Below are 23297 nucleotides of genomic sequence, written 5' to 3' on the forward strand. Positions count from 1 at the left end.
TTTGTTGGTGGAATTGTCAGCAGTGAGGTGGGGGTGGGGGGAAAGACTTGTTTTTCAAAACTCTTCTTTTCTGAATGTGATTTTGGGTGTTTGTGTAGGTATGATTTTTGAGTGGTTTGCACTTTAACAAAATACCTGCTTGAGATTTGAGCAGAAAATTTGATGTGACATTTCCCTGACTCTGCAGCAATTTGTTGGTTCTGTACATAAAGTCAGAACCGAGGCAGGTTGTGATGTGAGTGTACTGCAAGAATGTGATATTAACTCCAGCCTTACCCTGTCATACAACTTCAGTTCTGCTGGGTGACGCAACAGGGAGTTAGTGCAACATGAAATTGTAGTAATTTTATGTTTCATGTAACAGCATCGGTACTGCAGAGACAGCTGTGTGCAAGAAGAGGGACTCACTTCCCCCTAGCCTTCCCAAAAGTCTGGTTTTTTTTTTATATGCACGTACTTACAATGGGTTTGGTGGAGTCGTGTGAATGCGCCGTGTGGTGTTACCAGGGCTGCAGCTGGTAGGAGTGAGAAGTCTTCTAGTTCTGTAACTGCATCTGTCATAATTACTGACACATAATTACTGAGTTTCATCAGCAGCCATTTTCTTGGAATGCAAGAATTACAGTTCATCAGTGTTCTCTTGATTGGATTTTAACTGGAAAACAATAATCAGTTGATAGGAATCTTCTCTCCCTTCAACTCATGGCACTTAAAAACCTAAGCAGCCTCAGTAAAACAAATGAAATTAGCAAATAAGGCCCTCAGTCTGAAAGGGGGGATTTTCTTACTGTAGATGAAGTTACTGTTGAAGCAGAACCCTTGGCTCCTGCCTCAAGTACTTCACCAACATAATGGCGAGGCCATGTGGCTTTGTAAAAAGTTTTTCAACAGCAATTTCAAGATCAGTGTTCACAAATTTATCTTCAAACTGAGGAGCTTGTGTGGTGATTTGTAATTGTTTATGGTACAAAACCATCACAGCAGCCTGTTAAACTCCAGTGTTGGATGTTCACGAAGTTGAATGACTTTCTACAAGTTTAACTTGTGCTTGTGACCTGTTGGAAACGTTTTTGCTTGAACTGTTGGAGATGCTCAGGGCTGTTCAGAGTGCTCGAGGCTGGCACGGCTCTCAGGGGCTGGGGCTCTGACACAGGGACTGAGTGCACAGTGAGGAACCTGCTGCCCCGTGGGCTCGGCCTCTCACCCGCAAGGGCTCGCTGGCAGTACCTGAAGTTGGGCAGGTGCCTGTGGCTGTCCTGTGGCTGTCCCATGTCCTGCAGCTCTTGTCAGCCCCAGGCCCTGAGGGGTGAGCTCGACCCAGCCGTGCTGGCCCTGGGGTTGCATGTGAGCTGTTGGAACACCTTGTATTGCTTTGTTCACTGCAGCAGGGGCTGCTGTTAAGTGAGTGGTGAATGAGCAACGTGAGGACCGTGCCCAATTTTGTCCATGCAGGAGGGACAGGGCTGTGGAAAGTCACAGTAGAGACTGCAGGCAGCTGCACTTGTGTGCCGGGGGACTGCTGGAGTAAATCCTCTTTCAAAGGACTGCCCTTGTGCAGCTTTAGAAGCTCGAGCTGAGAGATTTGTTACCTGGTGTTACCAGTTTTTTTTTGCTGAGGAGGAATAAGATGTTCCCTCATGAGTGAATTCTTCATAAGAGGCACTGATGGAGCAGTGTGGGTTTGTTTCTCGGAGGCAGCAGGACAGTGCTGCTGTAGGCTGGGAGCATTCAGGAACAAAAAAGGACCGTGTGCATTTTGAAAATGAATGAACAGGAACAGGAAAATTACATTGTACGAACAAAAAGGCTTGAATGTAGTCAGTAGAAGAAGGAAGATGATTAATGCATGATTGCTGTTCATAGATTCCTTTGGTTGGAAAACAGGTTCTTGGAAACAATAGCCAAAAGCGACAGTGGAGAACAAGGCTTTCCTAGTATTGAGCAGCTGCTGTTTACAAGAAGTGTTACCACCCTGATGCTGTTTCGAGGGGTGTTGAGGTGCTCTGGAAGCACAGAAGGACAAAGTTGTGTTAAAAAGAAACCATTTCTGTTGGAAGGCTCTCCAGCTCGGGCGCTGCATTTCCTGACGTGACTCTGGAGAATGAAGCGCTGGCACCACGCTGTCAGTGATGCAGGCAGCACGCAAGGAAGCTGAACTCACCTTCTTATTTATTCGTGGCTGGCCCTAGTGCAATAATGCTCAGTTACATTGCAGTAAGTGACTCGGTAGTTTGTCAGCACTGAGGTGTGCATGAAGCATCGTTCCCAGCATTGGCCTGGGTGTAGATGCAACCTTGCTCCGTGGAGTTCTTTCAGGTTTAATAAACTCATTTCCAACTTGCTTTAAAATGAAGGGGTGGAAGCATATTTTACTTGGTAAAATACTGATATAATAATTGATCAGTATTAAAAGAGATTCAAAGTAAATTATAAACTGAAGAGCTCAAATTTGTGACATATGCAGAAAATGTATTAGCTTAAACTTTTTTTGAAAAAAACTTTAATGCTTGTTATTGTTTCAGTTTTCAGACCAGTGTTTGGAACAAGAATTATTCTTCTGTTTAGGGCTGTGATTTATAGGAGCTTTGCTGGAAACTAGCCAGGATAGCATAGCAGGTTAGTTGTATTTAAAAGTGCCTTATTGTAAGGTATTGTTTGCTCTGTAATACACACTCTTATCCATAAAGCTGTAACAAAATAAATGGGAGAATAATTTTTTTTTTCCCTCAGCAAATCAGTAAGTAGCAGTTTCATGTTTTAAGAAGGATAAGTAAAGCTAGCCAGAGATTTATCAAAATACTTCAGATTATAAAATCTCTTTATATGGAATCATAAATCTACAAAGCAAGAACTGTTTTTTCTAGAACTGTGGGAATTATTTTATGGTATTTTTCACAATAAAGATATTTATGATGACAAGAAAGCACTGCTGTGGATTTGTCCTCCCTTCTTTCCTTGCCCCGCTCTTCAGGTCCGAAGGTGGTGCAGAAGTGCCCACTGCAGCAGGGCACTTCTGCGGGCAGGCACGGGAGGAGGCAGCAGCCAGGGTCTATGGGGAAGAGAACCTCGGATGTAGAAGTCAACTACAGCAATTGTAGAAGCCTTGCAGAGTGCTGATTTCACAGCCCTTGGAACATCCCCAGGGAATTCTGGATTCCCTGATGCTGGACACAAATTTACCTGACTGCGTGCTGGGTCATCTTGTGACTGTGCTTTCGCCAAAGGCTGGAGCAGGCCATCCTTGTCCTTTCCAGCCTGGGATCCTGGGATTCCATGAAGTCTCAGACTGAAAGCAAGTACTCGATTCAGGCAATGGCTTAAAAGGAACCTTTCTGAGAAATATTTTTAATGCTACAGCTCTGGGTCATCAACAATACTGCACCAATGCCTGGTTTGTTCATTTTCTGTTGTTTATCCCCTGATCTCAAGAAGATCAAGACATAGAAAAGACACTGTCATAGGAAGATAAACTAAAAAGTCTTCATTTGAGTAGTTCAAATATTCTGTTGCTTATTTCCAGAGTTGCACCAGGTTTTGGCAACACTCTAAACCAGGATAAAACCTTTCACAGGCAGAGCACACAGACTGGAAATAAAAAATGGGCTCTCTGCATCTCTACACCTCCCCTCACAGCAGATGCCTTGTTTTGAACACTTCTGTTGCTTCCCTGCAAAAAACACTTTCTGTAGATGAAAGGCAGTCGAGGACTTGTTGCCATTTTTGTTCTTTAGATCTGTTAACCAAGTAGCAAATGGTTATTGTGTAATACAAAAAGGGAGAACAGAAAATAATCCATCATTTTTTCTCCAGTGCTACCTTTTAATATTTTGTACAACATACACAATCCATTGATTTAGTATTAAAAATATAATGCCATGCTAATGACTCAAAACGCTGCCGTAGAGATCTTTAAAAAGTATTGAATATATTTGTGGGACCTTTCTTATTTTATAAACCATTGTATATCTCAAAAAAAGAGCTTTCTTTGAAAGTAGTGTTATGCAGAAGAAAACCCCCACTAGAACATTTTGTACAAATAGATAAAACACTGTAGAAAATTGCATGAAAACTTTCCCATCTTCAAAGTGTCTTCAGCAAATTACATTTATAAAATTATATTCTAATCATTTAAGCACTCTCAAGGAAATAGTATTTAAAGAACTATTTCTTTTTTAAAAACCAGTAGAGGTAATCCAATTTTAAAAATAACAGGATGCTACAGAGAAAATGAACATGAAATCAGTGCATGAATTACCCACTTTTTATACTGCATAACATTCTCACACAGATAATCAAAGAGAATGAAGGTGTCTTAAAGAACCTTTAACTTCTGTCCTAATCCATGTACTTACTCATGTCCCAATATACGCTTCAAGCCTGGAATACCAAGGCTGATCCATGTGAAATGCTGCTGCAGAGGCAGCAGGATGGACATATAAGCTCAGAAAAATATTTTGAAAGTAAAATAGTGCAGCAAACAGTTGAATAAGGGTGGGGGTTTTGTTCTCTGCTATGGCAAAGCAGTTCTTCCTTGTTATGCATGGAATTTACAGTAATGCTGCACAGGCACCTGCTAGGTCAATTACAAGTCCATCTCTAAGGTACAAAAATACCAGCTTAAAGCTTACATTCAGATATGTTTGACTTGCTGGATGAGATCCTGAAGTAATTACGAGAAGCATAACAGAACAGGTCCTGCACTGAAATGGGACAGACATGAAGAGAACTGACATTAGGCTTTACTGACTTTTGCTATTGGCTTACTGTACTGGTTTGAAAGCAAAACCAGTGAGACTCCAAGTCAGAAATACAATTTCATAGAGAGAAGAAACAAACAACAAAAAAAGGTAAAAATAAGATAAATGCAGTAGTACAAAGGACCACTGACAGAGTCAGAATGCAAACCTGACACCCTGTTGGTCAGGGTGTTGGAAACAGCCCAAAGTAAATCCTTCTGGAGTGACAGATGTGGATCCATTGGAGTAGAGATGATCCTCAAGAAAAGTGTCCAGTCATCCTCTGGGAATCCAGTGGAAACAGGCTCCCTTGGAGTTTGGGATTGCTGGTTTTATCCTGGTGGAAAGGCTTTGGCTCCTCCCACTGTGCAGAGCATCTCACAATGGAATGAGGTGATGTTATCAGTCATGTGAGAGGCCTTAAATGGCCCATTCACAGCTGATGTCCCTCAGAGGAGGATGGGTGGAGGAACAGATAAGAAGGCACTGCCTTGTCTGGTGTTATCAGGTCTCCCATTAACAGGAGGCATCTGCCCTCTTTCCCCCCTAGAGTTACAAGAGATAAAGAACAACATCTCCCAACCAGTTTCAACAGATGAAAACAGAATACACATTTTTGGTTACATTTTTCAACTGGGTACTTCACACAAAGGAAAGCCCTCAACAGACATCTAAAAATTTGTATGTGACATGTTAAAACTGTTCAAAATACATAAAAGTAAAACCACAGAAAATACAGACAGCTGTAAAAAAATTCCGCATGTCTAACATTCCTCAGTAATATGGCTTGAAAAATATCACAAGGTGTGATTTTAAATACCCACTCTTAGAGTAAGAAATTGTAAATAATCAACATCTGAGCACAATGACAGTGAAAATCTGCTTCATTTCTCTTATTTATTCAGTTGTTTGCTGCTATGGAAATAATGTACAATCCTTGCTGATTAACCCACTTGGTACAAAGTACCTGGTCTTTTATAATTGCAAGCATTTAAACTGGAAGATTAAGTCTTATAAGAATGTGTGCTCTCATCCAATCCCATTTGAAACCAGCACAGCCTGAACATCAGGGTGTATATTTAAGGTACTAGATTTCACTTTAAGATACAAATTTCCCATTTTCAAATAATGTGTATTGGAAGAACTTTTCCCTGCTATTTTTGTGGGATCAAAATGTCAGTATCCTATTAAAGCAACGGTTTTGTGAGTACAGGTTTAGAAAATTACAGGAGACACCACTGATAGTCAAAAAATACTCAGGTATTTTATTATTTTATTTCAGGTATAAACAGCATGATGATAGTCAAAAGTGAGTAGAAGCAGCTTTCAGGTACTGACCTTCTAATGCAATGTACGCTGGTTGGAAAATCACCTCAATCAAAACCATAATGGAATTTTATCACACACTATTTAAGTGACCAAAAGGAGCCTAAGAATCAAAAATCAGTTTCAAAAATCTGTATGAGTGCAGCAATCCTGCTTAATAAATGAAGAGTGTCATTCCTTGCTTTAGCTTCCACGTGGAGTTATCTTTGTGTGGTCTAAATTAGACATCTTATTTTTTATGAAATTCTTTCCTGTCACCACAGCATTTCTTGAGGGACAAAACTAGGGGCATATAACCAGAACTTTTGATATTTAAATACAGTAGCCTATTGCATGGAATATGCACAGAACAGTTTTAAAGTACATATTTTATGTGTGTGTCCTCCCTTCGACTGACAATGCTGAACACATCTTTCTTCATATTCCAAAGTCCTCTGGGCAAACTGTACTTTAAAGAAGGAAAAGAAAAGCAAAGCCATCAGGAAAGCTGCTCCATACCAGTTAAAAAACCCCCAGGTACCTGTGGATTTCTCATTTTTGTATTGCATTTTAAATGTTTTAAATAACACTTTAAGTTATAAAATATTTGCCTTCACATGAAAGAATGCTGCAAATAGTGCCAATATAACAGCTGTAAATTCTGTTCAGTCCTTCCCAGAAGACTCTGGAGCTGTCACCTTTGCTGGTCATGGGCTGTGCTAAAGTTCATCGTGCTTGAGACCTGCAACCAAAGGGGAACAAATACACAAAGGAGTTACATAAAGACAGTGCCTGGCTTTGTAAGATGTGGAGAATGCCCTTTACTTTCCATTTCCTGCTAATCAGTCAGTTCAGCAACATGAACTTCATTTCTGGAGCCTTGCTATAAGCTTTCACAAAGAATAAAACCCACTAAGAATTCTTTATAACGAAAAGTGAATTTGTTCCTCCACTCAAGACTTTTCAATATTTATCTGCTGAGTTTTTTTAGTCAACCCTAAAAGCTGAGATCATCTTTTCATCTTGTTTCTCATTAGTCCAAGAAGTCAAGTCTTACTGGGAGTCCTGTACACGTGTTTGGGTTTTTTTGGTTTTGGGTTTTGTTTGTCTGGGTTTTTGTGCTATTTAACTAATTCAGTTTAAAACAATTCTAGTTAAAACAAAAACCAACCAAACCAAACCAAAAAAACCAACCCCCCAAACAAACAAAAAACCCAAACCCCATCCCCACACTAACTGAAATAGAATTTAGTGCAAAAAGGCCTGGGTAGATAAGCCTGGAGTGAGAGATGCAGAAGCAAATTAATACTCAGTTCCTACTGCTTAATAGACATGAGCTTTACATTATCCAAATGAAGTCTAAGCTAATGTGCTTCATTTATTATTTGTGGCTAAAATTATGTGTGACTGTTGGTTGTGTCTGAGGCCCAGGAACAGAACACCACTGAGCTTTCCCTTAGATTCTGGCATGAGACAAGAGGTTTTGTCCTGGCAGTGTAACTCCTGTGCAAAGAAGCATCACACAACTGTCAAACCCCAGACCATTTCTCTAAGAACAAGGGAAATTACACAAATACAAGATTTGTGCCTACTGACCCCAATCTCAATTTCAACTAGACTAATATTTAATTTTAAAAGCTAACAGCTGAATATGCATGTAAATTACCTTTTTGAAATAATGGTGTTAGATTTTTCTTCTCTCTTTCGATTTGCTGTATTAAGTTTCGGATCTCAGAGTCATAATCCACCCATTCAGGAACTATCCGGGCAGCAGCCTTTAGTTTTGGTTCTTTGGTCTGGGGATTGTTGCACTGAAAGTTTAAAACATATTAGATGTAAACAAGCAAATGTGAAAATAACACCTTTGCAGAGAATTTAGGTGAAATGAATTGTAAATACTTTTTGCTGACTGTAAGCATAGCACAGACACGGCTGGCACAAGACTACTAAGATTTAGACGAAGTTGGCCAGGGAGATGCAAGATTGACATTAGAACATTGAAACTGAACCTGATGTGGGTTTTGAACAGAGAGCACCTGTCTTTAGAGCACAAACAATTCTAACAACTGTAAAGATACAAAGAAAAAAAAACCTACGTACATACTGAAAAAATCACACCAATCTCCAACTGTCTGTTTTTCTTCCAAATTATATCTAAAGCATCACAAATAGTGTGTGCATTTTCAGAAAATCTAAATGGGGAGAAAAACAGGGATGGGGATAACAATGACAGGAAAAAAGATTTTTGTCTCTGTTTCTATTCCCAAAGAAAGAAACTTTCTTCTTCCTAAACATGGATAGTGTCTTGAGCACTTTTAAAGCTTTGCTTTATCTCCTGTTTATAGCAATGAAACAGACCAAGAAAACCATGATAATGTTAAGGTTCTGGAGGAACCTTCCATGTGGGGAGAGTGCCAGCAGCCCATAGTGCCCGGACAGGTAACAGCACCTCCTCACAGTTCCAGTAACTTGGCTGACTATGGAAAAATTACAAGGAAAATACATGCATGGGCATGAAAAGCCTCAATCCCATCCTGAGACAACAACACTTCATTTTCTGGTACAGTTTTCAGCTTTAATGTAAGCAGATTTGGTACAGAGCAAGTGGGAGAGGTCTCAGAGGAGAAAATGTTTCAGGGGAAGGGATGGAATGTTGCAGTGCCTTCCAGCAAGGCTGCCCTCATGACATGACACACACTTAACCTGAGGAGCCCCAGAAATCACAGCAAAGTTGGTAATCTGTACAAATCAAATTTAAGTCAGGATCAACTCACCAGGTCTATTGTTTTAGCCTTTTTCTTGGATTTATCATCACACCAGGTTTCACACCAAAGCCACTCCTGAGGGAGAGACTTAATGGCTACTTGATGAATCATATTATTGGGAAGATCCTGTACAAATTTTGTAAAATCATATATTAGCATTGAGTGTAATGTAACTGATTGTCAAGCTGCTATTTAGAAGTATTTTTCTATTACCACTTCCGCAAATTGTTCTTACATTTCCTTTTAAAGGCTCACCTAGTTCTTTTCCAAGTAGATTCAATACTTAGTCATGCTCACTTTGATGGCCAATTCCACCACTCATTTGTCAAGCAATTTTTTCTGGTCCTTACCTCTGTCCTCCCTTAGCCTGACATAAGCAATACTTCTGTTTGATACCACTGGTTAAGGTACTGCCTGTCATACCATAAATACCTCTAAAAGCAAAACTCAAACAGCCTAAATTTGAAAAAAAAACCCAAAAAAACCCTGACTCAAAGATTATATAATACAAGATTATGCCACTACTCTAAAGAGACGACTTCTTGGAAAATGGATTCCAGAAACATGAGCTTGAGAAGGAAAAGCTTTAAATTGCTATTCTGGCTATGTTCCTTATTTCACTTCTGGGGTTTTTTTTTGACCTTTACCATAGTCAGGTAGTCTTGTCATAAAAACTCTGAGCCAAGATCTGGCTGAATGCAGGGAACAGCATTTTTAAAAGAGATACACCTCAGGCAGTCGCTCGCTGCTCCTACTCTGGCCAGAGTTAGAAACAGCAGGGGCAACAACTGGGTACACCCATTCGTAAAAACTCCCTCACGTGTGCAACCCTCACATTGTATTTTAGAGTATATGTCAGTACTCAAGTATTAGTCACATCTTATTTTGCCAATTCACATTGCTAAATGTGACAATAAAACAGCACATATTGCAGCATTATGAAAGATGTAGGATTTAATTCGAATATAGACATTAGTACCAAAAAATTACATCAAATATAAGAATATGGAGAGCCAAGACATTCAACATTACTTGAAATGCTTTGATTTTTAAAAAATTTGTAAGTTTTGGAAGATAGTTTATCACCATTTGGAATGGTTTATCACCATTTCAATTCCAAAAGAAGAGAGGCTGGTTTTCTGTTGTGCCTCTCTGACTTCCTAATAAAATCACAATTCCTGAGTTACTACAGTACTTTTAGAAGCTGTGAGTTTTAAAATTGTTACATGCAGTAAAACGTAGAAAATCAGTTGTTAGTGTCAGGATTTGAAGTAAAAAAAAAAAAAAAAAAAAAAAAAAAAGAATTAATACAAAAACCCCTCTGAACAAAATTACTGTACTGGAAGTCTACTTTTTATGATGTGTAATTTTTCTCCCTATGAGTTCTATACTTATTCTCCTTGGCATTTAAAATCACCATTTCCCCTTCTATCCACTTCTCTTTTGTGGCTTGAGAACCTTAACTACCACCCATGAAGATGGCACTGCTGGCAGATTAGCAGAGAGCTGAGATTGCTGCTTCTTTGAGAAGGGCAATGAGCACTCCAGACAGGTATTTAAAATGAAAATAGTAATAAAAGAGTTATAATGCATCCTTATCAGTAGATGAAAGCTCTCCAGGTCTCAAACACATTGCACTGTGGTTTGTATTTTCAGCAGTACTGCTGTATTTTGTGTAAGAAGTAGCAAAGAAGACAGCAAGCTCCTATCAATACAGTCAAACCAGATTATTATGAAAATATTACTTTGAAATATTCACTTTCCAAAGTAATTCCAATTTCATTCTGCCAAGACTTAGCTACCTTAACATCTGGTCCTTAAGTGGCTTTTGATTTGATCCAACAGGCTTATAGGAGATATAAGCTATCATGTATTAAAGCTGTTATTTGAAATATAAGAATCTTAAAATGAGAAATTTTAATATTTTGAGAACATTAGATAAAACCAATTTTCTGAAAACCAGCATTACGGTGGAAACCCTGTAACCTCTGAATCTTAAAAGATCTTTCTGAAAGACACCTTGTAGATGTGGGTAAGACTGGAGAACACACAGCTCTCTCACATCAGGACTCTGCATGAGTGATCAGGGCCAGTGATTCATTCTGTTGTCCAGAAAGATGTGAACTCTGGCTGTTGCTGTTATATCAGCCTTTTGCTCTTAACATACAGCTAAAGGCTGCTCCAGCTCCAGGTGTCCAGTCTAGTCTGTGTTTTTAGTGTGGCTGTACTTCCCCTTTTCTTTGTCCAGTATCATAAGAACAGATATTTTCCATTTTTGCTTTTATTTCTGAAAACAAATGCAAGTGGCAATAATGTCCTTATGTAAGAGGACTTGCTTGCAGAGCAGGGATGAGGAAGAGCACTGAGCAATGTGGGCTTTGCTACCATGGGATCCCACTGCTCCTAGAGGCAGGTAAAAATCTTCTGGGCTTTAGTAATTACACATGGAAAACACCAAGAAAGCCTTTCAAAGTTCCTCCAAAGTGAGACAAACTCCAGCCACTCCAGGGTGACCATGTACAGCAACCAACAGAGTGCATTTGCACTTAACTTACCAAAGAAAATTTAATTTACCTTAATGGAAAAAAAAGAAGAAAAAAGAAATAAGCTCTTGCTAAACAAGAATATAATTACCATTATCAGAATATAGGGTTATCATCAGAAAAACACAAATGCACACAAAACAACTACAAATAAAGGTGAAAAGACCTTAAGTTGGAGTGTTTTCTTCATTTCTAAATTAAAAATAATCATCATTGTTCAGTTTTCTGAACTGTGCTCATACATACTCCTGAAAATGGGCTAAAACAGCAGGAAATGGCAAATAGCTTTGGAATTATGCAACATCTATGTTTAGATACATGGTATTCCATACATATCGAGAAAGATAAGTAAATAAACCCAAAATGCTCAAAGCCATATATACCTGATCTAGATTTGACAGACTGTTTGGATCCTGACTAAGAGCCTGGTACTGGCCCCGAAGCCTGTCTCCAGCTGCAATCTTCCTGAACTTCTTCAGGTCCACAACATACAAGGCACTAAAAAGAATAAAAAAAAAAAAAAAAAGAAGGTTTCTGGGGTTTCACCTTCTTTTTGATAACAGTAATAAAAGTAACAAGAAAGTAAAATATGTTCCCATGCTGAAGGGATATTTTTCTTTATTGAGTGGCTGAAACTACCATGAAATGGTGGAATCATTATGTCATCAGAATTCCTGCCTCATTCCTGTCTTACTGAGAATGGCTCTTGAGTGCCTCAGTGATGAACACCAACAGCCAGATTTTGATCAAATTCACAAACTGCACTTTTGTGTGCAGGGTCTGTCCTACCTGATGTGGTATTTCCTTTTCCCGAGGTGTGAGGCCCAGTATCCCGATTTCCAGAAGCGGTACCCGTCCATCTCCCTGCGGCTGTCACAGAAAGGAGTGTATCCATAGGGAGCTCCATTCAGGTCTAGGTCTCTGAGCTCTTTCAGGTCACTTCTCACAATCTAAACAGGAATATGTTTCTTTTCATAATTTAGTACTGTTTCCATGAGGGTAGGTATTGCAGCAGGCTTCACAATGTTTAATTTTAATTTAAAAAACCCCTCAGATGCTACAACAGCGGGGCACAGACAAATTATTCCGCTGGGAGATATCTACCAAATTATTGTTCAACAAAAAACTTATTGATTATTGTTTATTATATTATTGACAGTGGCCATCTGTGTAACATATTTGAGTAAATTATATAAAACTAGAAATATTTTTTTTAATTCACAGATCAGTGTTTCTGGTTGCCCAATATAAAATTCCTTAATTAAGAAACATAACTTTTGAAATCTACAGTCATGTCCTTTCTAAAGAATCCTCCTTATTTGTTACCCAACTTGGGCACTCCAAAATTATTATATCATTAGAAAAATCCTTGTATCTAATGTAAAGCACTTTCAAAAAGAGGTTTTAATGACATTTTACAAATGCCCTTTATTTGCTAACCAATCCTTCTTCCATCAAACCCCACTTACCTAATTTATCAGTGGTAAAAGAAGTTTTAGCTATTTGGGAGCACAGAGAAGTCCTTACAGTAGTTAGGACAGACAACCAGTGTTCCCAGATGGTGTATCCAGATGAAACTGCAGAGAGTTGCAGACTGCATTGCTACATCTAAATTTAATTTATTCTCGAGCTTTGGAAAAGGACCAAAATACCTCAGAATTTGTCTCAAGGTTTTTAATAACCTTGTGATTAACACTTCAATGCCTCATCTGAGACAGCACTTTGCCTTTCAGTACATTATGCAATGTTCATTCCGCATGAAGGACTGCATGCAAATTTAAAATAGAGACAGGAATAATCTTGAAGAATTTCAGCCATCTAGAAATGGTCCAAATCACCTCAGACACTGGCCATAGTGGAGAATTCCTCTCACAGTCAAGCCAGAGATGGAACCATTTCAATACGCTTTCATTGAAATGCACCTTTAAGAACACACACATCTCTCCAGGTGCTTTTCTCTCCACACAGACAATTTAGGACAACTCAGAGTAGGGAAAATCTTAATGTCCACATGACTGAAGACAAGTAAAATTCTTGTATTTACATTCTGCAACACCACTGGTTCAGTTTGTACAACTGTAAGTCTTTCAAGACCAACATCTGAATAAAATGGCAACAGAGAATGAAACTGGATCAATTTAAGTCCAAATTAATTCCTCATACAGTAACATGCCATTATTTTTGCTTACCTGGTCAGCATCGACAAATATTATTTTATCCACAGCCAACGGGAAAAGAACATCCAAGAAAAGAATTTTGTAGCCCCAGATAATTCTTTGTTTTTCTGTCTGTTGATAAAGCCAGCGGGGCCACTTATACTGGACCAACTCATACTTGAACCCATACTTTTTAGCCATGTGAGGAATTACATCCTAGAAGAAGAACAAAAAGAAGAACAAAAACCCATCAGGTACACATATATGAGACATACAAGGACTCAAAAGGAGTGAATGCTCCAATGTAGCTGCAGCCATGTTTGCCTTACTGACTACATAATTTATTATTTTAAAATGTTCCCTTAGTTTCAGCAGTATCCTTAGCTACACCAATAGAAATAGCATTGCATGCAAGCTCTTGGAGATTATCAGAAGAGAATAAATTATTGTAATTTATCACTGGCCTTCATGTTCCAGAAGAGAAGAACCTTATACCTAACATTGTTATTTAACAGATTCAGGGATTATTTTCCACTGTGAAAATTTAATTTTAATTATATAATTAGTCAATTGCATTTAAAAAAATTACTTAAAATTTTAAAGAAAAAAGAAGAGGAAGACTTTCCTCCTACCTTAAATGTTGGGGAGAGATAGTTTTTCAGAAACCAAAATTTAACTGGTGTTCTTGTATGACGTAGGACAGAAAGCATCATAATTCTGTGGAAATATAAGTCTACAATAAACAAACAAATACACACAGGTCATTAAGTTTCAACTGCACTTAGAAAGTACTAAAACTCTCTAAGTATAATTTCTTTAACCCAATTTAAGTAGAAATTTTTATTGACTTCTAATTAAAAGCTTTAAAGAGCATGTGTTCAAGGGCATTTTGAGATGGCCTTATTTGATCCAGACTGGCTAAGCAATAGTAGAAGGAACAATTTCAAAAGTGAATCTATTAACATATTTTGTTCTAGGAGAGATGTCTGACAAAATTAGAATAATGGTTAGTACCTCATATTAACTTGTCTACTGAAAAACCTTATTTTAGAATATACTAGTTGAGTTTAATAGGTTGCTGAAAAGAAAAAAAAGCAAAGTTCATTCAGATCCTCTTCTGAAAACCCTTAATAACTGTAAGAATCACCGTTTTGGGTTCAATTATTTTTCACAATTGTGGCCTTTGTTTGGTGTAACCAGACAGACAAACAGTGCCTTACAAAAGACCAAGTTTGCCTTAAAAATCAAGACATAATGAACTCAGAAATAAGACAAAGCAGCAGGTAGGATGTTTAGGATTGCTCTTTCTCCTTTAAAGGAAATGTGTCTTTCCCTTTATGCAGGTGGTTGCAGGTTGAAGGAAAGAAACACAGTGCTCAAACTTCAGATGACTCAGCAATCAAATCACTAAACCAGTGCTCAAATCAGAAAAGTAACAGAGCTGGTTGTGAACAGATCAGACAACACTGGAAGAATTTCTTAAAAGCAATCACTGCTCATTGAAAGGACCCTGAGAAAAGTAAGGTCATTTGTGGATGTAGTAAATCCAGTTTGTATTAAACACAGATATAACTCTAATGAAGTCACTTCTGTTATGTCTTTTTACAGAGAGGCTGAATTTCATCTTTTATGTTTGTACTTCACACATGAAAGACATTTTCTCTCTTCAAAGAGGAATGGTATTTTTGAACATCTATATGTTGAATCACTTTGTTCTTCAAGATTCATTTAGTCCTCACTGTATACAACTTTTCTGCTTTTAAAAATTATTATTTAGATGTTGTTTAAAAAGTCATTTGCTTTAGATGGCTTAATTTTACTAAGAAAATTTAGAGTATTGCTATGAAAATTGTTTTCCCTTTTACCTTTCCTTACCTTAGAAAACGTTCATATAAATGGCCTGAAGCAACAGAAAAAATGTTAAGAATATCACTTTCCTTTTCCTTCTCATCTGCTGGAATTTCTTCTGAAAATCTAAGAATTATTATAAATAATTATGTAAACATTCAGCAGAAAAAGAAATCCTACTAAATTATCATTAAACTCATAGAGAATCAAAAATAAGAAAATACAGAAAAGAAATACAGATCCTGCAGTAAATAAATACACTTACATTCTACTCCCACTGCACATGCCTATGATACCAAAATCTTTTGGGATCAAAATGTCATACCCAGTCACTCAGGACAAACAATGGCACTACAGAAACAATTGGCAGTCTCCAATATTCATTCAAACAGAACCCAAATTTGACAAGAATTCCATGTTTTATCAAAGTTAAAAAAAAAAATCAGAAATACACACAGCCAGGATATCTTGAGAACTGGTAACTTTTAAATCAGAAACAGTTATTTTCCAAGCTTCATCCACATGCATTCTACAGCAGAACAAACAATGCATATTCTGGAAGTGAAGGAAGTCTGCACAGCCCCATAGGTTAAACTGAACATATCCTTTAAAATCCAGACTGAGCATAAGAAAAAGATGGCCACACAAGGCCAAAGCACATATTTAGCCCAGTGCTATCCCAACAGCTAATGACAAGGCTGAGGAGTTGGAGCCCTCCCCAGAATTCTCACATAACATTGAGAGGTCTGTGGTGATGGGATTTCCCAGTGTTTTTTGCAACACTTGTTGAATTCTTTTTCAGATTACTCGGATTCCTCTCCCTATAAGCTAACCTATGTACTCGAGGTATGTTGTGCAGAGGTTGCTGTTTCTGCTGCACAGCATTCTTTGCTTGTTTTGAATACCAAAGTCTACCAGGGCTGGTTTTTAATCACATACCTTCCAGCACACAGAGGTAGGGGATGGTGGCTGCAGTCTCCCTCAGGCACTGCTTCACAGATCTCAGAACTGCAGAGCCAGATTGGTTACAGTTATCAAATGGTTATCAAGCCATTTGATACTGTTGGAAATTTACCTCAATAGTTGTTTTTGTGAGGTGAGTCATTCCTCACACACTTAGATTGCATGAGTCACTCCTATTACTTTTTCTTCTGGTTATATCTCTTTTAAAAGTATCCTTTAGAAAGCGTGAAAATAATTATCCTCATAATCTTTAAGAGCAAGTGAGACAAGTCTCAGATCTCCAACGCATTCAAAAGAATTCAGATCGCTCCACTGATACAAAGCTGAAACCTCAGAAATAGCTGAGAGGCTGCAATGTGTCTAAGTGGTGTGAATAATCTTTTGAGAAACCCATGTTCTTTTCACTCAGGCATGGTGAAAGAGACATCAGTGGAGTGGCATTGTCTGCATGGTGTGGCACCTTCAAAGAAGACAGACAAGCTTTCAACCAGCACTAAACTCTCACAGGCTACACAGACTGCAGTTCACAGGTCCAAGCAGTCTGTCTCCTTCCTTCCTGACTTTTTGTCCCAAGTCTTACATTTAGTGATAGCAGGACTGAAAGAATTGTCAAGCTCTTTATAAAGCAGCCATCACATGCGATAAAAGAAAATCGGGGTTTGATGCAAGGATCTTGAAAATATTGATTCTGCAAAGCTTTACAGAAAGCAGAAATCTCCCAAAGCTGCTGGGCTGACCTGTAAGGTCATGTGGGAAAAGCAGTCAGTAGGAGAAGGGCAGCTCAAGTATGAAAGAGCTTGGGCAAAGTGGTGTGCACATCTCCCATGTTAGAGCACACGTGGGTTCCTGCACAGAACAGTGTGCTGGTGGGTATTCTTTTCATTCTGGGATAACAAAAAGGAAGGGTATTTGACAAGATCCTAGATGGCAAGAGGCTGACAGACAGTCAGTCTCAAATCATGCCCTTGAGCCATAACCTTGAATCACTGGGAAGAGCAAATAAACTTCACTGGCTGAGGGGCTTCCTTGGCCTAGCCAACTCAGAGCACAATGAATGCCACTGTGATAAAAGGCAAGACCTGCAAGATTGAGAGATCTCTGCCCTGGTAACCTTCTTAGAGGGAGTTAAGATTTTGACCTCTGCACACACATCCTTTGATGCAGCCAATTAGAAGTGGGAAGCTTGAAGTCAATGAAAAATTCCTTCAACTAACAGCATTCTTCAAAGGAGGCATCTTTATGCAGCAGTGTGGGTCCAGAGGGGAAGAAAATTTTGAGAGCTGTAGCACAGCCTGGGAGGGTTTCTGAATCTAGTCCATATAGGTACAAACTGAAAAAGGGGAAATTTAGGTTAGATAGTAGGAAGGAATTCTTTAGTATGAGGGTGGCTAGACACTGGAACAGGTTGCCCTGGGAGGCTGTGGCTGCCCCATCCCTGGCAGTGTTCAAGGCCAAGGTGGATGGTGCTCTGAACAAGCAGCTCTAGTGGGAGATGCTCCTATGCATGGCAGGGGGTTTGAGACTAGATGATCTTTAAGCATGCTCCCAACGCTTAACATTCTATGATTCTATTGTATTGTAACAATAAAATCATCTGTGGATAAATGGCGATAAACATAAAACCAGCAACAGAGACTCAATGTAGTTTTAGGTCTGTAGGTACTCGTGGCACAAGAGGCCGTATGAGACATATTAAAGCTGGAACAGAAGCCAGTCCTGGGTCTATCAAGAGATGTGCATGTACAGGACTGACTGGAGCCAAGAGATTAGTAGATAAAGTAGAACTGCTATGCCTTTTCTTTATTCTCTTCAGCAGTCTGTGACTGCCAACCATTGCCCAAGCTACTGAAAACTGAAGAAAACCTTTTTTGAGTCTTGTCCAAAACAACAAATTAGAAATACTACAAAGTTACTAGCCCCAAATGTAATGCTTGAGATGCTTATTACAATTACTTACAGAACTCAAACTTTAAAGTAAAAGGCAAAAATACTTCTTGAGATTTCACAAATTATGTCTAGGAGCAGGCAAGCAGCATTGGCCTGCTTTTTGATGTTCGGTTTCACATATCTAAATACCACATAACCAGCCGAGATTTCCACATTGAGACTGATTCCCTGCCACAGCAAAATGAAAAAAATAGCCAAAGGAGAAAATGGAAAGAAACTGGAAATGTAAAGGAGGGATTAAGAATGGAATAAAAAAGAAGATCTACAAGACATTATAGCTTGTCTTTCCCCCTTTTTATTTACATTATAAATCCCCTGAAGAACCTTTTTACACATTTGTATCACTCTCAAGTAAGAGAATTTAGTTGCTACGAGAAATAATAAACATGTCCTGGAACAGCTGAAGTAGAAGCAAATTATGCATTACCTTGCAACTGATTCCACATTTCCTTTTTTTCCTGTCGTTCCATCTGTAAGAAGCTCTTCATTCACTTTATCAGGCTTTTTCTGTACCTAGTCAGTAAAATAAATGCCTTTATGCAACTTGGGAAGGTAGTTGATAGTAATTACTACTTGCATTGTGATATCTAAATACAGTGTACTACCTGGCTAGAACCACTAAGTATGGTGGTTAATAAATCAGCCAGAATGTTTCAAGCCCTCTGCACATCTTTACGCAAGCAATAACTACAAGTGTGGCAAATTTTATCTCATTTTCCTACCTCACGAGTTTGTGATCCAGCCATTAGCTGGCAGCACCTCACAATGGAACTTACCTGAGAGGAAATTGTCATTTTCATAAGACCTTCACAAGGAGAAAGTGACAAATTTGTCATTGAAACATAAGCTCTCCCATCCAACTTAAGCAGTTTCTGCTGGTTTATCCAGATGCTTATAAAGGCTCAAGATTAATTTCATTTACCACCTCAATTTCCTTGATTAAAAGAAATCTAATTGCTTTTGAAAACTAAATAGCTTCTTACACCCCGAATGTGTGAACATACTCGATTCTAATCATATTCATTTCACATGTTTATATTGCCAAGCTAACAGAGATTTCTGTTGACATTAAAGCATGAGTCTTTTTAGCCAATGCTCCTAAAGCTCCATCCTACAGATCAGTAAAGTGATTCTAGAGTTCAACTGAACAGCTGAGCTTATATATTCTAGTTATAAGCTGAATAAATACCACCTTTCACATAGAATAATATTCCTATTTTGGCTCAAAATAGGAGAATTAGGCACCCTTTTACACATTCTCTGTGGCTTAAAGACAGGCTCATCATGCTCCAGAGTCTTACACATTTTTTCTGGGTTCTGGAAACTTTCAGTTACAGGACTGCAGAAGAGACTCATCTCTGGTGTTTTAAAATATTTACAAAATAGTGGAAAATACATAGTATTATAAGGATCTTTCTCCTCCATATAAGTGGTGCTTCATTTGCTGTTTTTGATACATCTAATGAAAGTAATGCAATTTCATTGACACGAATTTGGTTGCCTGTGGTAAAATTCAACACACCAAATTTTGACTTCCACTCTGGAATCTGGACTTTGTGTAAAATCTCTCCTCAGTCACTGGAGAGAAATGGATGTCTCAAGTGGTCATTCTCTTGGTTTAAATCCACATATGAGCTGGGATGAGCAGTCCTTTGGACTCTCTCCTGCTAAGCAGAAAGGGAATTTAAGTCACCAAGACTACACATTTGGGCACCTGGAACTAGATGAGATAAATGTTATCTATGTTTAACAGCTATTTAACAAATCTCCCACACAATTAGTATAACCTGATTGGATCAAATTAACTACATTAATTTGCACATCCTTCTCTTTAATTATACAAACTCTAAATTATATATTTCAGTATACATATTTCAATTAAATATAGCCTGAGACATGTAAGCATATTTCAATAAGGAAACACTGCATACATACTTGAACTTTGATAATTTTGCTTCTGAAGTTGTTTAATACCACAATAACGTCTGTCAGGTCAGCTACAGAATCTGTTCCTTCATGGCTGTGAGAAGAAAAAAAATCCAGGCAAATGTACTGTCTCATTAAAATATGCATTGTTACTTGGGTTTAATCAGACAATAAAGTTTAGAATTGCTGATATTTACAGAAAAAAATTACTTCATTTGCATCTAATTATATTTTAACTTCAAAAACTGAGTTTTATTCATCACTAGACAGTGTCCAGAGTTGTTGCCTTCACTTTTTGATTTGAATTTTCACAGGAAATTTACTAATCAATGAAAAACTGCAGTAACCTAGAGCTAAACACATTATTATGTATTTTATATATATATATAATGTTCAAATATTAAACAACAATTTACTTTTCAAAGATGGAAAACATCTTAGAAATTGTGTGATAGCATTAAATGCACTTTTAAAATAGATCTGCTTTAAAAAGTATAGGGAAGGCTTCATCACAGTGCTGAGGTAGTGAATATTGGCTTTCAACTGGCTGGCTTTGGAAACTGTACCCCTGAAGACAGAGCTGTGCAAGTACCACATCAACCTCTGCCCTACTGAACATCAGTCTAAAGCCATTCAGTTGTCTCCAACCTGTACTGCAGTCCACAGAGTAGCTAATATGAAAAATATTACTGTGATACAGTATAATAACAACATAATTTTCCCATTTTCCTAGCTTTTACACTTCAATAGCCCATACATTTTCCCTTTAATCCCTCCTGTATTTTATCAGCATTACGTGAGTTCCTCTTACTAAAGCTACCCACACAAAAAATGGGTTTAAGAAAGTAATCTTCTACCCCTTAGGCTTCATTTTTTCCCCATAGAAAACAGAAATATTTAAATCTCGTTTCAATGTGTATCATACCACTTACCTAAACACTGCAGGATTTTAAACACTCATCTAAATTTTCTATTAATACATTTTTTTGTAAAATGTGCCTGTAATCACTAAGTCTCATGAAGATGGCCTATCCTTGCACAAAACAAATTTCAGAATTATCTGAACTTTTCTACTCTCTATTGTAGTTTGATTTTCACACATTTAAAATATCATACATATGCACACCCAGCCAGCAATGGTCTTTTCATCACAGGGATATATAGTGCTCAGATTTTAATTCCATTTTAAATAAAGTATGTCACTAAGAAGTTCTAAGATAGTAAAATCTGATCCAAACACAAACTGCTGACAGCAGCAGCTGGGCCCATGTTCCCATTTTTGCCCCCAGTGCTCACACAACCAAAATTTTCTCTGTTATTTGTCCAGCTACCTCAAAATCCCTACTGTATGAATTTTGTAGGTAGATACAGAGGATTCTGCTGATAAAGAGGATTTTCCAAAGTCTTTTCAGTATTTTCAGAGTGTTTGGTTTGGATGTAAACTCAAGAACATTGCTTTGTCTCCCTAAATCTCTTTCATGGATGCCTCCCTGTGGGCTCCATCTTTACAGAGTGCCAACTGTTTTACTCTGCAGAGAACTCAGTTTGATGACTTTTTGTCCTACTATGAACAACCTTTTTAAATCCAAGCAAAAATCTTGCATACTGGCAGCACTATGACATATGTAATAATAGCTACCTTATTGTTATGCAATTGTGAAAAGCTAAACATGTCTGGCAGATTATTTATGTCATAACTTTAACATGTTTCAAAACACTTAGATGTTTTTCATACAAATACAAGTAAGTACCAAAAGGCAATTGGTAAATTGTAAAAACAAATTATAATTTTCCCTATGGGGAACAAAAGAATTTGGGTTCAACAAATGGAGCTCCTTTAAAACCTAAAGTCCAAGAAATAAGTATAAAACTCCATGCCCAAATTATAAATGATATACCTTTCAGCTGAGCAGCCTGCATGACATCAAAATATAACAAACTATATCTACCTGCCTTTTTAAAAAGTAAAACATTCATCAGGATTTTATTTATATCTTTAGCTATAAATCATTTTCTGCAATCTTATCTTGCAATATGTACTTGTTTTCCTACCAACATCGAAGTCCCAATAATAAGCAGTGCTCAGATTATTACTGAGTATAACAATTTTTATTTTCCTAATATTCATAGTAATTTATTAATAACAAATTGATTTACAAGTGTGACTGCATCAAAATAATGTTCCTTGTTAGAAGCAGTCTCTAAGAAGAAAGAGGCAGCTTATTTCAAATGCTGTGTATTTACATATAGTAAAAATTAATTACTTCCAACTATGAGAGAAGCAAATAAGATAAATACTGAGATACAGAATATTCTAAAACTCCCTTTATCATGTACAGGCCTGTGCCTCAAAGAAAACAGGTTCATCTCAGAGTTCAGCAGGAGAGGATACGACCAATATATATGGATGGAGAATATACTGCAATAACTCTTGGCCAAATTCCATCCTATCAAACAGTTGCCTGAGTTCTGATAGCAATTCATACTATTAAATACTGTAAAAGAAATACCAAAGATCCTGGTGCAGCCCTGCAAACATACTTTTCCTGTTGTACTTTAAGTCTAGAGTTGGAATAATGAGATTAAATACATTGCATCGTTTAGATTCCTCATGAGGTATTAGTTTTTAGTAACTTAGCTGAGTTCCATTAAGCCCATTTGTGTTATAGAGGAAAAATGGGCAAAACCCCAGCAGATTATTTAAATTTCCTTTGATCCAGGCTAGAATGTAGAGTGGGTTTGTTTCATTTTGTTTCATTATTTAACTCAACTACACCTCATTACATTATTTTTTAAACCATGCTATCTTATATAAATCACTTTATATTTCTTAAGAATTAAATGTTAAATTAAACAAATGGTACAGATACAGTTGGTGGAGATTAGGTGAACCTCTAAGGGTAAGGACTATGTTTTTCTGCCTTTTCAACAAATTGTAAGTAATTTCTGGAAAAAAATAAATTGAAAAATGCAAACAAATAGAATGAATCTAACATCCCATTAATATTTCTCCCTGTTACACTGATATTAACTAAATGTTCAAAACCACAAAGAGGTTCATCAAGTTTTTTATTTTTAATAGTAGCTGATAATTAACAACATAGAACT

General features: G+C 37.6%; 1 protein-coding gene across 3 annotated transcripts in view; it reads right to left on the reverse strand.

Moving 5' to 3' along the window:
* Positions 1 to 4801: 4801 nt before the first annotated feature.
* The window catches only part of UGGT2 (UDP-glucose glycoprotein glucosyltransferase 2), a 79956-nt gene continuing 61460 nt past the window's right edge, over positions 4802 to 23297 (reverse strand). For all 3 annotated transcript variants that reach the window (XM_063392317.1, XM_063392318.1, XM_063392319.1), the window contains 10 exons: positions 20199 to 20283; positions 18691 to 18776; positions 15381 to 15479; positions 14138 to 14222; positions 13539 to 13721; positions 12139 to 12299; positions 11733 to 11847; positions 8816 to 8932; positions 7708 to 7852; positions 4802 to 6783 (listed from right to left, as the gene is read on the reverse strand). In XM_063392317.1, coding sequence (XP_063248387.1) covers positions 6761 to 6783; positions 7708 to 7852; positions 8816 to 8932; positions 11733 to 11847; positions 12139 to 12299; positions 13539 to 13721; positions 14138 to 14222; positions 15381 to 15479; positions 18691 to 18776; positions 20199 to 20283 — 1099 coding nt within the window. In that variant the 3' untranslated portion in view covers positions 4802 to 6760. The remainder of the gene's footprint in view (positions 6784 to 7707; positions 7853 to 8815; positions 8933 to 11732; positions 11848 to 12138; positions 12300 to 13538; positions 13722 to 14137; positions 14223 to 15380; positions 15480 to 18690; positions 18777 to 20198; positions 20284 to 23297) is intronic.

The sequence above is a fragment of the Prinia subflava genome, chromosome 3, assembly GCF_021018805.1.
Source record: "Prinia subflava isolate CZ2003 ecotype Zambia chromosome 3, Cam_Psub_1.2, whole genome shotgun sequence".
NCBI classification, from domain to species: domain Eukaryota; kingdom Metazoa; phylum Chordata; class Aves; order Passeriformes; family Cisticolidae; genus Prinia; species Prinia subflava.